The sequence below is a fragment of the Theropithecus gelada genome, chromosome 11 (genome assembly GCF_003255815.1).
Source record: "Theropithecus gelada isolate Dixy chromosome 11, Tgel_1.0, whole genome shotgun sequence".
Lineage (NCBI taxonomy): Eukaryota > Metazoa > Chordata > Mammalia > Primates > Cercopithecidae > Theropithecus > Theropithecus gelada.
Window position 1 is genome coordinate 39,871,715 of NC_037679.1, and position 19,095 is coordinate 39,890,809.

Here is a 19,095-nt window from a genome sequence, read left to right on the forward strand (position 1 = left end):
ATTGAGTTTGAGACTAGAAAGCAAAAAAAAAAAAAAAAAAAAAAAAATTGTCTTTTCCTTTACAGAATCTAAGCCCTCAATAGAATGATACCACTGTGTGGTCAGGAATGGAGAAACCCAAGAAAATTTAGCATCCCAATATTCAGGTGTCTTCAGTATGTAAAAATTCTTTTACATCCATGCTTTAAAAGAACTTAAAGTCATTTGATAATGAAAACAATACTTCCAGTTTGGTGTCTAATACTTTTACTTCCCAGCAGCATAATACCACTTTGGTCAGGTTGAACCACTGCACAATTTTGCAGCTTTTTCAGAAAAATAATGAAAACAATTGGAAAGACATGATGTACATGCAAGTGGTGAGAAAATGATACTATTGTCCAATCCTCCCCCATAAATGTAAAATATCCTTAGTTCATCTCCAAACTGTGTATTTGTTATAAGCCCTTATATCAGGGATTTTGTTTCTTTCAGTTTTTGTAGCACCAAATAGACACAGTGGCTAACAAGAAATAAATCTGAAAAGTCACTGAAATATTTATCACATGTCAGAAATTTTCTGATCTATACCTTTAACCATGTTCCTGGCTTCACATACTCTTCTTAAGAACTATAACATAAGATTGAGTTCTCACCCTGTTATTTGCTACTGATGTGATTTGTTTACCATGAATAATACTTCGTTAATATCTTTTGTATATTACTTTACAATTTCCAAGTATTTTATATACAGTGACTCACTTAGTGACTCATTCATTTCAGTGTAATGGTGTCCCCCCAAACCACAGATAATGATTAGACACATGAGCTCTTGTGTCAGACTGCATGGGTTCAAATCCCGGTTCCACCTGCTAGCTGTGTGGCCTTGGACAAGTCACATAATATATCTGTGCTTCAGTTTTTTTATCTATAAAATGGAACCTACTGAATAGAGTTGTTGAAGGGATTTAATGAGATAGTCCATAAAAGCACTCAGCACAGTAGCTAGAAAATAGAGCTGCATAAATGTTAGTTATGAATAAATTACTTACCTACCTCACTGGGGTATAACTGTGGTTTATAGATAAACTAAGCAGCATTTTTGAGCAGTGTTTTTATAAAAGCAAGCTCACATAAATCCGTGCAGGGAGTACTTCATGATTTCCATGGGGTGAGGAATTTTATTTTCTCTATCAGGTGTGAAGAGGACCCAGTGGACAGTAAACTCTCTAGTTATTGCTAGGGTAAATGTGGGAGAGTTTCTCACAGTAAACTCCACAAGGGATTGTGTCTGTTTTGTTTGCTGTTGCATTTCCAGAACCTAGCATGCACTAGGTACACAATACATACTTGTTAAATGAATAAACACATGGAAACATCTGAATAAGTGTGTGATTAAATTTCAGCTTAGTATATTCTAGGAATCAAATATGAAAGGATAAGTGATCTTTTGAAAGTAGGAAGAGATTTAGGGATGGTGTCTCCAATTATTATGAATTTCTTAGAGAACGGTTGTTAATAAATATCAAAGGGATAATATGCGTAATGATCTTTTTATATAAAAATGACAACATCTTTTATAAAATTTAAAAATGGGGCTTTATGTTTGAATCATTCCTGCCAGAAAATTCAGAAAGCTTATATAAAGAACTAGAAAGGTTGGGTTCAACTCATTGTAAAAACTCTGTATCCCCAAACATTGTTCCTTATCCATTGTTCAAATGTCCTCAAATCTTTGAAGTCTTTAATTAATGAAATTCCAAATTCATACATCTAAAAAGTTTTTATAAAGACTCAGTTATGGTTCCAACCATGAAATTTAGAAATCATAGTGACAATCAGTATAATATAAGCTGGTAAAATCTGTGAGATTTTCAGAAGGTAAAATCCATTTTTTTGTCTATTCATTAATTCAGTCATTTATTCATCCAACAAATACTGAGTACCTACGTTGTGCCAGACAGAGGTCAAGGCAGTCACAGCCCTTTCTCTATAGAGGTTTCCAGCTAGAGAGGGATGAGATGGGTCAGGTCACCCCGTATTTTGGAAGATCTTTTCCGTGTTGGCCTCCCTGAATCTTCAGAGCATTGAGTTCTATGTTGTCTAAAGCTGGTCTTATGAACAGGCTGTGTCTGTATGATAAAAACAAACTAGCTAAAAGATGAGAAATTCTGGCATTATTCACACATCCACACATATCTATAGATGTTTAAAATAATGTAGACAAAATATTTCACCTCTTGGAGTCCTACAGGCACAGTTGAGTAACAGGAAATGAGATAAGATCAGTTTGATGTCACAGTTGAAAACTGCATTTGTAAATTGTGTAATCCATCTCGAGCCAAGTTCTTTGGAGACAGCCTAAAATCCTTAAAAAGCCTATGCATGCTAGATTTTGCATTTAGATCTACGTATTGTCTTAAAAGATTGTGATTGTTCACATAACTGGAGAATTCCCTATTGACTACATGATTGAGGAAACACAAGTCTGTTATTCTTTCCAAAGTCAATTGTAACTTAAGCTCATTATCTCCCTGCAGATGTTCTGTTTCAAATGACAACAGAATCAAAATGCAAATGCTCCAGTGAAAAGGCTTGAAAGCTCTCTTTTACTGAACTATACTCCATGTATTTGTCTTCAAAATCATAGCAGGAAAAAGTTTAAAAAAATCTATCCCACTGACCACTGACCTAAAAAAGGGAAAAAATTAAATTTCACCAGGATTTCTGGTGATATCGTAGCAGTTTTTTTTTTATTTTTGACTTTTAATACCTAATTTGTTTATTACATTGAATTGAGCTTCATGTCAGAGCAATGCAGGTTTTTAGTTTAATATAATCTGGGACATGTCAGTGGCTCTAATATGATCATTAATAATGAAGATAATTAGTATAACACAAGTTGTGGTAATTTTTTCCCTCTTCTTCTGGTTTCAGTGAAACTTAGGAGAACCACAAGTGGCTTAAGTCTTAGTGATCGCTACTTCTGATTAAAGCTTTAGGAAAAGGTTTACATTTCAACCAATAAGATTTTACTGAAGGAAAATGGTCATTTGTATATGAGACCACTCTGAAGTATAATCCGTCCTTAGAAGTCCTAGGTGTGATGGATTGCCTCTTTACTTTGACAAACAATCTGGCATACCTTTATCAACACTTAGCATTAAGCAAATGAAGCGTAAATACAAAGGCTTCTAGAAAACACAAATGTAAGCTATCTTACCACTTGATAGTTGTTTCTGTAACACTGTGACAATATTTGTATTGATGTGAAACCATATGATAACTTTAATATTGAACAAACACTTATGACTAAGTGAAAACATACTCACTCACCTTAAGCTCCAAATTTATACAATGTATTGAAATGTGTTGAAATGACCATTTTCTCATGGCAAGGGTTCAATGATTTCCCTTTATGAGAATCCTGTGGCATTGCCTGAATAGCTTTAATATATCTTTGTTAAATGATAACTAAAATATATGTTTTATTAAATTTTTCTTATAAAAATGTGAACTATCTCTTTCAAACTGAATAATACATCGTCTCCATTCATTCCCTTTTATCATGCTTGTCTATTTTGTAAATCTATTTTACATAACATTCAGGGTCCTCACTGACCCCACCCCACCACCCCCGTTGTCTCTAGTAAAAAATGATATGTATTCAAGGATGGGAATCTGTTACCACAGCGGGGCATTGTTGAAATTAGCAAACGTCCTAGTTTCCTTGCTGTTTTTCCTCTGGTGAGGGATGCATTGTGAAGAGCAGGGAAAACCTGGTATTGACAATACTATCACCCAACAGGGCATAATAAAATGTGCTGGGTAGTTTTGATTGGTTTTGTTTTATTTGCAAGAAGACAGTCTAAACTGAGCTTCATACATTTCTATTTTGGGGGATTATCTGAAGTGTCCAGTTGTATTGTATCTTGGGGAATCAATTTCTGTATTTGAGAATAAGGAATATTCAAATATTTGCCTCTGGTTTCCTGATCTATTTTGAATACTTCAACTAAGCAATTATCCTTTTCTCAGATACATTTCTGTGCTTAAGGTATTCAAATGCCCAAATAATTATTGCTTCCTATTTATTTCATAAAGATCAGACTTAGGTGCCTAGATTTACCATAAACCAAAAATTATGACCTGTAAAGGTAGTTCTAACAGATTATTTTCTAGTGAATGATATTTTCTGAAAGATGGTATCTCATTGTCTATTTACCTATGGGAATATATTAACAAAGTAGGTGGTTTTATTTTTTTTTTCTCTATAGAGGAAGCAGCATCTGCCATTCACAATATTGATATCACTGGTTTCCATCTGCCCAATTATAAGAGAAATAATATTTGTTTATGTTAGAGTGCCAAAAATATCCAGTTTGTATTTGGGGAAATTGACCTAAACTTTGTGTGACATAAATATTTGAATATATACGCACATATAATTTAGTTTTGCTAAGTTTTAAAATATGAAATAGGCTTCCATGACAGCACATCAGTGTCAGTAGAGTTTAGATTTCTTCAATGTTTATCAATCAAAAGGTATAAAACTCAACAAAAAATATTGAGAGTGGGGTTATGTATATAACATATGAGAATCTGTTCACGGGGCTAGGTCCTTTGCTAGTATTCTCTTACTAGATTCTTAACACTTGGTAAGAAAAGAACCTAAGTTGTAACGAATGCACTCTGATAATATATATTTTGTAGAATAAATATACATTATATTCTGTTGGAATTAATAATAATAGATACAAGCAATAATTAGATCAAAAACTACAGTGCTAGAGTTCCTACCCTTGCTTCTAACAAACTGAAAGTTGAGCTAAAATTGGTCCATTCTATTAATGCATAATAAAATTCATGGAAACAAAATAAAAATCCGACTGCTTCTAGAACCTGAAGAAAATATAAATATACTATGATACCTTGCGATTTTCAAGAGGAAAACAGAGGTTGAACTTGCAATTAACTGGAATTCCAATTCAGACAACTCAGCACTATGGATTGTGGAGCAGGTCAGGGTAAGGGGCAATGTGTAGGTTTCTGTTACGTGGCAACACCCTTTGAACTGATGCAGTTTGAATTATAGCCTAATGAGGGGTTTGCTAATATCTGGAAAAGCTATGGACCCAAGATTCACTCAATCTTGGCCCTGGTGATTTATTTAAAAGTCACAGACTTTATTCTTCTTACACTGTTTCAGTTTGCAGACTAGAAAACCTCTCCCTCTGCACACTGAAAATTCCCACTGCCGTGAATGGAAGGTCAATGTATGTAAAGCCCACGTGAGCAGTGGCGGTTCAAGGCCAGAGAAAGAAGGTGTCGAGTTGCCTTGGTAAAGAATTTATACACCATGTGTTCACAGCTTCTTGACAGGTATAATTATCTGTGTTGTCTTTTACTATGTGCTGGGATTCTGAAGCACGATTTCAAATTTGTGACTATCGGATGTTTGATCAAGTAGCTTTCCCTCAAGGGCCTGAAAGGGAAAAAGAGTGAAGAGAAATCAGTGATTAGTATTCATTTGTCAACTACAATATGCTAAAAATATCAAAAGAGCATATGCTATGTGAGAACAGCAAGGATTATTTTGGGTGCTATCATTCATGCACCATCTTCCACATATGAAAAAATTCGTTTGATGTTTGCAGAGGAAGTAATTATCAAATGAAGATGGAAAAGCCACAGTTGTTCCCTAAAATGAAATAAAGAACACCAGTTTGGAAACATTTCAAATGTAAAACATTTCTCTCTTCCATTTCCAGATGATTCTATTTTTCCTCATGAAGGCAAAGAATAACCAACATTTCTGTTATGACTCTTAGGGCTTTTTGTAGTGCTTTTGTTGAGGTGGAAGCCAGCAAAACCTCCCTCTGCTGGGCTGGAAGCACCAATATTCCTTCTCTGACGCAGACATTAAATCTGTCTCTCTTCATGAGGTCAGCCTGACACCACGTGGAACAGAATAGGCAATTGCCTCTATGGTCAGATTTTGGGGAGCAGTCTTGCCAGACACTTCCCCCCATATCTGCCACTCTTCCACGATTAGAGGGTCATTTCTTTCAGAAAGAACAGTGATTTTTACATCTTTGTTCTCTAAGCTGCAGATATTTTTATTTCAGTGAATGCCAAGCACCATATTGAAAACAGATTTTAACAAAATTGTTCTGTTTACTTTACGTCAACACTCTCCAGCTGCCGTGCTTTAGAGAGATGTGCCCAACCTCCCCTGGGGTCTACTGAGTGGTTTGAACACCGTGCATAAAGCCATTGTGTTTCCTCAGGAGTCACTGAGATATTACATAACAACACATGAGCGTTAACATTTTAACTATTACAACATCACCACTCCGACTACTACTCCTATGACTAATGAAAATTTATGGAGTGCTCACTAAGTGTCACACATTTTTTAAGAGTTTCACTTTTTTTTCATATTTAATCTCCACAACAGACCATTTTACTGAAATCTTAGATTGAATAACTTCCTAAAGGTCATTTAGCTATACAGTGACCAGAGATCTAGACTGAGTTCTTTTTTTTTTTTGAGATGAAGTAAATCTTTGCTTCCTGGGCTCAAGCGATTCTCCTGCCTCAGCCTCCTGAGTAGCTGGGACTATAGGCGTGTGCCACCAACCCCAGCTAATTTTTGTATTTGTAGTAGAGATGGGGTTTCCCCATGTGAGCCAGTCTGGTCTCAAACTCCCGACTTCAGGTGATCTGTCCGCCTTGGCCTCCCAAAGTGCTGGGATTACAGGTGTGAGCCACCGTGCCTGGCCTAGAGGCTGAGTTCTTAATGAATGATATGATAATATAACTACATGTCCTGAAGGAATGGGACTCAGAACAGGTGAGTTTGGGTAAGTCTTGGATCTTTTCACCTATCCAGGGCAGGAGTCAGCCTGAGAGAAAGCACTGGGCATTCAACATGTAGGCCACTGACATACCTGTTGGGAAGAACCAGCTGCAACAAATGTTAATATTGCCCTCAGTCATGATTTATAATTTAACTGATTAACAATTTATTTTTAACAAAAGCTTCTTTTCCATATTAGTGTGAATCTGGTTGATCAAATTGTCTTACTAACTCTTAAAAGAGCCATTGTGGTAGAAGAATAGTGCCTCCTCATCCACTAAATGTTAAGTCCACATCCTAATCTCCAGAACCTATAAATATGTTAGATTACATGACAAAGGGAAATTAAGGTTGTAAATGAAATTAAGGTTGCTAATCAGCCTATGTTAAAATAGGAAAATTATCTTGGATTATTTAGTTCAACCCAATGCAATTAAAAGTGGAAGAGGGATGTGTCAAAGGAAAAAAATCACAAGAGAAATTTAAAGAATATTTTGAACCAAGTAAAAATAAAAAATAAAAATGTTTTGATAAGTTGTGGGAACAAAAAAATGAATCATCTATACCTCTTCCCTAGGAAACTAGAAAAAGGGCAAATTAAATCTAAAGTAAGCAGAAGAAAACAAATAATAAAAATTAATGCAGATTAATTTTTCATTAATAAAAATTAATGTGGAAGAAATCAATGAAATTGAAAATAGGAAATTAATAGAGAAAATCAATGAAATCAAAAGCTGATTCTTTAAAATGATCAATAAAAACCAAGCACTGTGGTGCATGCATGTAGTCCCAGCTACTCAGGAGACTGAGATGGAAGGATTGTGTGAGTCCAGGAATTTAAGTTCAGCCTAGGCAACATAGCAAGACCCCCTATCTCAAAAAAAATAAAATAAAAAGACTGATAAAATCAATAAACTTCTAGCCATGCTAACAAAAAGGAAGAGAGGACACAAATTATTACCAATATTAGAAATGAAAGCAGTCACATCACTACAAATACCATGGACATTAAAAGGATATTAAACAAAATACTATGAATAACTTTATATCCACCATTTTGATAACTGAGATAAAATGGACCAATTCCTTGAAAGACACAATCTGCCAAAACTCACATAAGAAGAAATGGACAATTTGAATAAGTCTATATTTATAAAAGAAATTGAATCAATAATTAGTAACATTCCAAAGCAGGAAGCACCATACCCTGATAGGTTCACTGGAGAATTCTACCAAAATTTAAGAAATAAGTTATACCAATTGTCTATAATTGCTTTCAGCATATCAGACAGAAGCAGAGGGAATACTTCCTAACTCATTCTATATGGCCAGCATTACATTAATACCAAAGCCAGACGAAGACACTAGAAGGAAAAAAAAACCTAACTACACACCAATATCTCTCATGAAAATAAATTTAAAAATCCTCAACAAAAGTTAGCAAATCAAATCCAACAAGATATAAAAATGTTAATGACCTTAGTGTCCATTCATAAGAGATTGATTATTGTATACCTAGACAGTAAGACTTTACACAGATATTTAAATTGTAGTCCTAAGTCTACTAATGTTAACCATATTGTTTAATTTTTAAAAATCAGGCTATAATTTAGTATGTAAAATATGAGTGAAAATAAGCATATATATATATAAACACATACATATAAACATACATATATAGAAATTACATGTCTGGAGAAAAAACAACATGTACTAAAATGAAGTGAGATCATAGCTGAAAGGTTAATTTATTCTTTATACTTCTCTACTGTCTAAAAATTTTGCAATGAAAAAGTGTCACTTTCATATACAATAAACATCAAATGTAAATCAGTAGAAATAAATTAAACAGTTTTACAAGCACCAAGACAACAACACAAATGAAAGAGGGGGACAGAAAAGAGCATTGTAATGAAGGCAGAGGTCAGAGAAATGCAATGTGAGAAGGACTCCACCACCGCTACTGGTTTTGAAGACGGAGGAAGGGCCCAGGAAGCAATGAATTTTTCCCCCAGAGCCCCCTAAAGCCCAGTAAAACTGTGTTGGACTTCTATCCTACAGAATTACAAGATATATTTTTAAAATTTGATATTCAATTGGCAAATAATAATTGTACATGTTTGTGATGTACAAATTTCTGATGTACAAATACATTTGTAATGTACAAATATATTGAATTGATGTTTTGATATGTTTACAATGTGAAATGATTAAACCAGATAAAATAATTAACACATTTTATCACCACACACACTTATTTTTTGTGGTGGAAATATTTAAAATCTATCCTTTTAACAATTTTGAAATAGACATTATTATTTAACTCATCATTCTGTGCAATAGATCACTAAAGCTTATTCCTCCTGTCTAACTGAAACTTTATACCCTTTGGTCAACTTCTCCCCTTTCTTTTCCTGTTCACCCTTCTCCTGAAACCTCTGATAATCACCATTCTCCTCTCTACTTCTATGAGTCTAACTTTTTTTTTTTTTTTTGAGACAGAGTCTCCCTCCGTCGCTTAAGCTGGAATGCAGTGGTGCGATCTCGGCTCACTGCAACCTCCACCTCCCGGGTTCAAGCGATTCTTCTGCCTCAGCCTCCTGAGTAGCTGGGATTACAGGTGCACCACCACGCCTGGCTAATTTTTGTATTTTTAGTAGAGACAGGGTTTCACCATATTGGCCAGGCTGGTCTCAAACCCCTGACCTTGTGATCCATCAGCTTCGGCCTCCCAAAGTGCTGGGATTACAGGTGTGAGCCACCGCACCCGAAGTCTAACTTTTTTAGATTCCACTTATAGGTGAGAAATGTGGTATTCGTTCTTCTGTGCCTGGCTTATTTCACTTAGCACAATGTCTTCCAGGTTCATCCATGTTGTTGCAAATGACAGGATTTCCCTCCCTTTTGAGGCTGAATAGTATTCTGTTATGTATATCCATTTAACTGATGCTGGACACCTATGTAGCTCCTTTATCTTAGCTAGTGTGAACAATGCTGCAATCTACATGTACTGCAGGTATCCTTTTAACAAGCTAATTTCAATTCATTTGGATATATCCCCAGAAGTGAGATTGTTGGATCATATGGTGGTTCTAATTTTAGTTTTTGAGGACCCTCCTCTATATTTTTTCCCAAAATGTCTGTATTAATTTACATTCCCACCACTGTTGCATAAGGATTCCTCTTACTCCACACCTTTGCAAACACTTGTTATATATTTTTTTCTTTTTTAAAATTTAAAATTTTACTTTTTTTTTTTTTTTTTTTAAGAGATGGGGGTCTCACTGTGTTGCCCAGGGTGGACTCAAATTCCTGGACTCAAACAATCCTCCTGCCTCACCTCCTCCTCCTATGTAGCTGGCACTACAGGTGCTTGCTACCACATCTGGCTTTGTCTTTTTTTTGATAATAGTCATTCTAAGAGGTGTGAGGTGAGATCTCACTGTGGTTTAAATTGCATTTCCCTGATTATTAGTGACAATGAGCATTTTTCATGCATCTGTTGGCTATTCCTTAGGCTTCTTTTGAGAAATGTCTATTAAGTCATTTCCCCATTTTTGATTGGGTTGTTTTCTTGCTATTGAGTTTTTTAAGTTTCATACATATTTTGGATATTAGTCCTTTATCGGATGTATGGTTTGCAAATATTTTCTTCTAATCCATGGGTTATTTCTTCAGTCTGTTAATTGTTTCCTTTGCTGTGAAGAAGCTATTTAGTTGGGCAGAATCCTGTTCGTCTATTTTTACTTTTGTTGCCTGTGATTTTGGGAATGTATCCAAGAAATCTTTGCCCATATCAATGTTGTGGAGCATTTCTTCTATTTTCGTCTAGTAGTTTCATAGTTTCAAGTCTTACAGTTAAGCTTCCAATCCTTTTAAGTTGGTTTTGTTATGGGGTGAGATAAGGGTCCAATTTCACTCTTCTGCTTTGGATATCCAGTTTTCCCAACACCACTAATTGAAGAGATTGTCCTTTATCCATTACATGTTTTTGGTACCTTTGTCAAAAATCAATTGACGGTAAATATGTGGATTTATTTCTGGGTTCTCTAGCTTGTTCCATTGGTCTATGTGTCTCTCTTTATGTCAGTGGCATGCTGTTTTGATTACCATAGCTTTGTAATAGACCCCAAGGTCAGGTAGTGTGAAGGCTTCAGTCTGGTTCTTTATGCTCAAAGTTGATTTGGCTATTTGATGTCTTCTGTGGTTCCATACAAATTTTGGGATTTTTTTTCCTACTTCTGTGGAAAATGACGTTGGAATTTTGATAGTAAGAGCATTGAATTCTAGAGCATTATAGGAGACAATAAATTTGTGTTATTTTAAGGTACTATATTTGCGGTAGTTTTTATGGTAGCCATGGAAAGCTAATGCATCTTTGAGGATGAAGTACTTTGAAGTATGGGGTACTATTTTAAAGGTAATTGATAAGGGTGATTTGGATAACTGCATGAGACTGAATCCCCAGACAGTTCACAAATATGTCTGTGAAGTGGGGTCAGGAAAAGTAAGGGCAAGTCCCACCGAACAAAGAGGCAGTGTGGCAATATGAGTAAGAGCAAGAGGCTTTAAAGCCCATGTTCCTGGGTTTGAATCATGGCCCTATTACTTGTTACAATAGATGTGAAATGTTACGCACATTTAAAAAACTCCTATATGCTTCAGTTTCCTACTTTATTTTTAATTTTTTTAATTTTTAATTTTTGTGGGTACATGATGTATATATTTATGGGGTACATGAGATGTTTTGATACAGGCATGCAATGTGTAATCATCACATCATGGAAACTGGGGTGTGCATTTTCTTAAGTATTTTTCCTTTGCGTTACAAACAATCCAGTTATACTCATTTAGTTATTTTTAAGTGTACAGCTAAATTGTTATTGACTATAGTCACCCTGTTGTGCTGTCAAATACTAGGCCTTATGCATTCATTGTGTTTCTGTACCCGTTAATCATCCCCACCTCCCTGCCCACTCCTCCACTATCCTTCCCAGCCTCTGGTAACCATCCTTTTACCCTCTAGTTCCATGGGCTCAATAGCTTTGATTTTTATTTCCCACAAATAAGTGAGAATATGTAATGTTTGTCTTTCTGTGCTTGGCTTATTTCACTTAATGTAATGATCTCCATGCTGTTGCAAATTACTGATTTTTTTTTTTTTTTGAGACAGAGTCTTGATCTGCCATCCAGGCTGGAATGCAGTGGCATTAACTTGGCTCACTGCAACCACCACCTCCTGTGTTCAAACTATTCTTGTGCCTCAGCCTCCGAAGTAGCTGGGATTATAGGTGTGTATCACCAGCTCCGGCTAACTTTTTTTTTTTTTTTTTTGTATTTTTACTAGAGATGGGTTTTTGCCATGTTGGCCAGGCTGGTCTCAAACTCCCAGCCTCAAGTGATCCGGCCGCTTTGGCCTTCCAAAGTATTGCGATTACAGGTGTGAGCCACCATGCCTGGCATAAATCTCATTCTCTTTTATGGCTGAATAGTGCTCCATTGTGTATAAGTACCACATTTTCTTTATCCATTCATCTGTTGATGGACACTTAGGTTGCTTCTAAATCTTGGCTAATGTGAACAGAGCTGCAGCAAACATGGGAGTGCAGATATCTGCAGTGAGAACCTCCAAACTGTTCTCCATAGTAGTTGTACTAATTAGTTTGCTACTTTAAAACAAGATTAAACATAGTACCTAATCTTCATAAGGCTATTGAAAAGATTAAGTAATTTAATATATATGGAGCACTTAAAAGAGTTCTTGGCACACACTAATTGTTTAATAAGTGTTAGTCAGCTTTATGATTATTTCTGTCCAGTGTTCTGCTTGGAAACTCTGGGTTCCTTGCATTCAATTTTATTGGAGTCATCCCCTGGAACTTGGTTTTCTCAGTGACTGGGCCGATAGTTTTGGTAGTAATTCCCTGGATTAGATCATCAGGATCATGTATGTGGTAATGCTAGAAGAAGGTAGAGAAGGCTTTTAAAGGTAGGCAAAATAAAGAAAATGGGGGTCTTCAGAGTAGGGGAAAAAGAGATTTGGGGAGGCTACCGGCAAATGCTAGCAACTTTGTAAATTTAATAAGATACAGGCTGGTTTTGACTGGAATGAATTCTCCACCCTAGATCCAGTCATGGAGGTCAGGGACAAGATTTTGGTCTTGACATCCTCAGAATGTTGATATCTCCAGAGATATTCCTCTTTCTTCTTACTTTTATTTTTTGAGAATGTGGGTGAAATATGATATACATGGAGTCAAAATAAAAAGCTGAGGTGCTTAAAGCTGAGTAAAATATAACAGTCTGATATGGTTTGACTGTGGCCCTACCCAAATCTGAACTTGAATTGTATCTCCCAGAATTCCCACGTTGTGGAAGGGACCCAGCGGGAGGTGACTGAATCATGGTGGCTGGTCTTTTCCGTGCTGTTCTTGTGAAAGTGAATAAGTCTCGCGAGATCTGATGGGTTTATCAGGGGTTTCTGCTTGTGTTTCTCCCTCATTTTTCTCTTGCCATGACCATGTAAGACGTGCCTTTCGGGCTGGACATGGTGGCTCATGTTTGTAATCCCAGCACTTTGGGAGGCCAAGGTGGGTGGATCACTTGAGGTCAGGAGTTCGACACCAGCCTGACCAATATGGTGAAACTCCGTCTCTACTAAAAATACAAAAATTAGCCGGCCGTGGTGGCAGGCACCTGTAATTCCAGCTACTTGGGAGGCTGAGGTGGGAGAATCGCTTGAACCCAGGAGGCGGAGGTTGCAGTGAGCCGAGATTGCACCACTGCACTGTAACCCGGGTGACAGAGCGAGAATCCGCGTTAAAAGGAAAAAAAAAAAAGTGCGTTTCCCCTCCAGCCATGATTCTGAGGCCTCCCCAGCCATGTGAAACTGTAAGTCCAATTAAGCCTCTTTTTGTTCCTGGTTTCGGGTATGTCTTTATGAACAGTGTGAAAATGAACTAATGCAACTGTTTCTCAAAAAAAGTGGGTATAGCGCTAATAAAACCCTTATTCATATTCTCTGTTTACATTTCTAGCATATTATTGCACAACAATAATACTTTTTACATTTTAGAAAATGTAATCTATATCGTTCAATATTGTCAAATACAGAAGTTAGGGGAAAAGACAATTGATTTTTACTTTAAGAGAGTTTACAATTAAAAATAAGCATAAGACACAAATTCCCTGCACAGTACTTGAATTAAATCTGTTTTCCGTTTGTATTCACTATTTATCATTGCTAGATGCTTTATAACTTTTACCATCTCAGATAAAAAAACACATTGTTTCTAATTTCAGATTAGAAATTATATTTCATTTGATAAACAATAAGATAATATCAGACAAGTATTTTGATTTTAATTGGTTTTTGCTTGACTGGTTAAATTTTTTAAAAATCTGAGATGCTTAAAGTCTAATAGTTCAAATTAGCTTCAAACTTTTTTCAGAAGCAACCGCAGTAAGAATTAACAAGTGTGACAAATCCCATTTTGTCCTTAGAAATCAAATTAATTAAAATGTAATTAGGAGCTAATGTAGGTCTCTTTCACTGAAGTCACCATAAAAATCCATGAATGACATGACTTGGTTATATTTTATTTGTACCTGAAATGGTCACTACAGTTTTATCTCAAGGGACCATGCTTATGTGTATTGCAAGTGCACAAACAAAAATTTCATGTTCACTTAAATAGAACTCTATTATATCTCATGCCAGAAAAAACACAGTTTGCATAATAAAGGCTTTTTACTAAAAATACTAACTAGTCTGTGGTGGTGAAACCATAGGAAATTTAATGAAGATGGATGGAACGGAGAAATGGAATTGAGTAATATGGCCCAGCAAATAATTCTGGCCAAGTTGTATACTTTTAAAGGTGATTGAATGAGCATAATATTGGAAGCCTTTAGTAAGACCTTAGAAGTCTGAATGGGAACATATTTGTTTCAAAATACTAGCACAATTTTACTATGGACCAATGTGGTAAATCAATTAGGAGAATTGGTATACATCTATATTATCAAGGATGAGAGAAAAATGAGTTAGTAAAAAGAGTGTAAATGTTGAACTAAGGAATAATGCATTGTCATTACCACAAAAGAGATCTTTAAGAGCTCTAAAAGTACAAATGTAAAGTGGCTTTATATTTGGAATGGATAACAGAGAACGATGTGGACAAAATGACTTGTCCTTGTCTGTCTATAGACCTCTGTCTCAACTACATCATCCTAGACCAAGTCACCATATTTCCTGCCTGGACTACTATACATTAGCCTCCTAATTGGTCTCTGCTTCCACTCTCAGTCTTCAATAATCTATTCACACAGCAGCCAGAGTAATCTTTTAAATAAATCAGACCATGTCACTCCTGTGCTTAAAAACCTTTAGTGGCTTCCAGTGCAATAAAATCTAACTTCCCTCAGTGGCTCACAAAGCTCTCTGTGACCTGGTCCCCAGCTATCCCATTGACCCCATAGCCACCACCACTGTTCTTCTGACTCACTATTCTCTAACTACTCAGGCTTTCTTTCTGTTCCTCAAATATGCCTGTCACAGAGCTACTGCATTGGCTATTTCTTTCTCTTTTTAGTCTTTTTTCCTGGCTTCTTGTGATTCAGTCCCATCGAAATGTTACCTCCTTTGAGAGATCTTCCCTGATCACACAGTCAAGTTACCACCGAGCAGTTCTCTATTTAAACCCCCTTTTTTACTCTGCAAACTACTGGTCCCAATAGGATATTTTTATTTACTTGTTTATTTGTTTATTAACTATCTCCTGCAACCAGAATGTAGGGATGAGGGCAAAAACTTTGCATTATTCACGCCATTTTTGCAGCTCATTAAACAGTGCCTCACTTATAACAGTGTCAAATAAATACTTAATGTTCAATAAATGTATTTTTAGGATAGAATGCAATTTGAGATAAAGATACTGAAACATGGTATATATAATAAAAAATAGCAGCCTATGAAAGATAGATTGTTGAATTCCCAGAATCGTTGGAGAACAAATCCCATACCTTTTACCCCCTTTTCTATGTAGCTTCTTCTTTTCACAAGTGTCACAAACAACTGAAAGCCTCATGTTATATCCAGTGTTTCTCTTTGTGCAAATAGTAATCTGATGTTGAATGACCTAAAACCACTATTACCCACAATCATTTTTCTAAGAATATTTGAAGCTCACTTCAAATACACATTCGCAGACACCATAGTGTAAAGGTATCTAACAATATGAACTGTCTTCTCTAAAGGATAGCAAGGAAAATTTATATAACTCCAGAATATCTGATGTTGGCAGATGAAAACCTGGTAGAGTAAAAAGGAAAAGAATTCTATGTTTCTTGTAAATGTAGTCATGGGAGATCCACTGAAGTTATTTTAGCTTCATATTTTCATCTAAAAAACTTTTTATTGATACTTGCCTTGAAGGGATTTTTTTCTGAGGATTAGGGACAAAATGTGACAAGGGCATAGGGCATAGTAGGGACTTCAAAGATGGGGTCTCTTAACATTTTTTCTTCAATTTTCTTGATAATATATAGCAAAACCTGATTTAGTATTCTTTGTTACAAAGTGGAATTTAGAAAAAGGCAGGAGAATCTTAGACACATTTTATTTCTACTTTACAACTTTTTCAAAACTCTTAAAGTTTTATTTTTAATTGACAAGTAATAATTTTATGTATTTATGGATTATAATGTGATGTTTCAATACGTGTATACAGTGTGGAATGATCAAATCAGGCTACCAAAGTTGTCACCACAAATACTTATTGTTTCTTTGTGGTGAGAATATTTACAGTCCATTCTCTTAGCTATTTTGAAATATGCAATACAATATTATTAACCATAGGTACCAAATTGTATAATAGATCATCTTAACTTATTCCCCTTCTACCTAACTGAAACTTGTACCCTTTGGCTAAGACCTTTTCCCTTTTCTCTCTCTCCCCTCGTCTCCCAACCTCCCAGCCTCTGGAAACCACATTCAACTCTCTACTTCTATGAATTAAAGTTTTTCAGATTCCACACATAGGTGAGATCATGTGGTATTTGTCTGCCCATGCCTGGCTTATTTCACTTACTATGATGTTCTCTAGGCCTATCCACGCTGACAAAAATGACAACATTTCCTGCTAATTAAAGGCTAAATATTAAATGGTATTCATGTGTGTGTGTGTGTGTGTGTAGGTAGATATAGATATCTATCACATACTTATCACTTTTAAAGAAACGTATTCATTGATAGCACTTCAGTTGTTTTCATATCTTGGCTGTTGTAATAATGCTGTATTGAACATGGGAGTGCAAACATCTCTTTGACATATTGATTTCAATTCCTTTGAATATCTCCCCAGAAACAGAATTGCTGGATCATATGGAATTCTATTTGCACTTTTTTGAGGAAAATCTGTATTGTCTGTCAAATTGGCTGTAGCAATTTATATTCCTACCAACAGTGTGCAAAGGTTCTCTCTTCTCCACATCCTTGCTAGCACTTGCTATCTTTCATCATTTTGATGATAGCCAATTTAAAAGGTATGAGGTGATATCTCTTTGTGGTTTTAATTTGCTTTTCCCTGGTGATTAGAGATGTTGAGCATTTTTTCATATAGCTGTTGGCCATTTGTATGTTAGACACACTTTAAAGGAGCATGAGAACTTCAGAATCTCTTAGAGCATGGACAGTGGCAGGTCTCAGCTTCATTCTTTTCAGTGGGGGCACTTTTCCAATAAATTGTATCTCAGTATTCTAAAGGAGATCTTTCCATGGTCAGCACTATAAGGTTGTGCAGTTAATACACTGTGTAAAGGTAACTGGCCAACAGGATGAGTGAGGCCTGGAATCCAGCTCACACTCTTCTCCTTAGGATCCGGGTTTGCACGAGGCTGCATTTTCTTAATTTGTCTAAAAGCATCCTACAGCCCATACTTGTCCCTTTCAAAGTACATCATTTTCCAAATTATCTTGCATTTGTGGAGCATATAACTGAATGGCACATAAACTATCTTGTTTATATATTTTTAGATCACTGTCTTTTGTTTGATTGATTTTGTTTGGATTATTTAAATCTAATGGTTTTGTTTCAGCTAAAGAAAATATATTTTAGAATATTTTTTATATATATATATACTCCTTGTATCAAATAAGTCACTTCTCACCTATGACATGTGATTTTGTTGTGTTTGTTGCTGCTGCTGCTGTTGCTGCTGCTGAATTAGCAATTGCTGCTGCTGCCGACGCCTGGCTGTTCGTAGCTTTTCAAAGCGAGCCTCCATTTCTTCCAGAACTTTTGGGGTGTATCGCACCACCAGCTTGACGCTGTCTTTAGCAGCCTTGAGTAGTTCCACAGCTTTCTCATGGTGTTCTCCTTCCACACTCTGAAAAGACAATGACACTTCTTAAAGGGAGGAGGTTCAATGTTCTTTTCCCTGAGAGACAAATCTGAAATTAGTATCATATAAAGAACCCAAAATTTAAATTTTTAAGAAAGCATGGCAAGTGAGTTATCTTACTATCATCGTTATTATGTATTACACTCTGATTAAACTATAAGCAGGTTAGGCTGCACGGGGTCACAGAATGGACTGTGTGGGGATTCAGGTTATGCGGGTGAAAAGCAATGAAGACCTAAGTTATAATGCTAACATTAGGAATGAAATTTCCAAATTGCATCTGGAAGAGTAAATGCACTAGTCAACAAAATTTTGAAAAAAATTAAAACATAGTAACAAAGAGGAAATTTCTCTATCAGGTATTAAAGTTTATTAAGAATCTACAATGATTAAAGTGGTATCTTATTGTGTGTATAAAAGAGATAGTAGAACATAGCACAGAGTCCAAAAGGAGAGTCATCACATGGAAAGTATTATTTATTATAAATGTGGACTTTAGACCAAAGGAGAAAAGGGCTATTAACTAAATTAAATAATACAAAATAATGGAGACCCGGCCGGGCGTGGTGACTCACACCTGTAATCCCAGCATTTTGGGAGGCCGAGGTGGGTGGATCACAAGGTCAAGTGATCGAAACCATCCTGGCTAACATGGTGAAACCTCGTCTCTACTAATAATACAAAAAATTAGCCAGGCGTGGTGGTGGGTGCCTGTAGTCCCAGCTACTCAGGAGGCTGAGGCAGGAAAATGGCATGAACCCAGGAGGCGGAGCTTGCAGCCGAGATAGTGCCATTGCGCTCCAGCCCGGGCAACAGAGCAAGACTCCATCTCAAAAAAAAAAAAAAAAAAA

The 19,095-nt window shown here is 36.0% G+C and overlaps 1 protein-coding gene across 2 annotated transcripts in view; it reads right to left on the bottom strand.

Annotated features, from left to right (window-relative positions):
- Positions 1–229: 229 nt before the first annotated feature.
- The window catches only part of LIN7A (lin-7 homolog A, crumbs cell polarity complex component), a 157,704-nt gene continuing 138,838 nt past the window's right edge, over positions 230–19,095 (bottom strand). For both annotated transcript variants that reach the window (XM_025402131.1, XM_025402132.1), the window contains 2 exons: positions 18,011–18,229; positions 230–5,464 (listed from right to left, as the gene is read on the bottom strand). In XM_025402131.1, coding sequence (XP_025257916.1) covers positions 18,011–18,229 — 219 coding nt within the window. In that variant the 3' untranslated portion in view covers positions 230–5,464. The remainder of the gene's footprint in view (positions 5,465–18,010; positions 18,230–19,095) is intronic.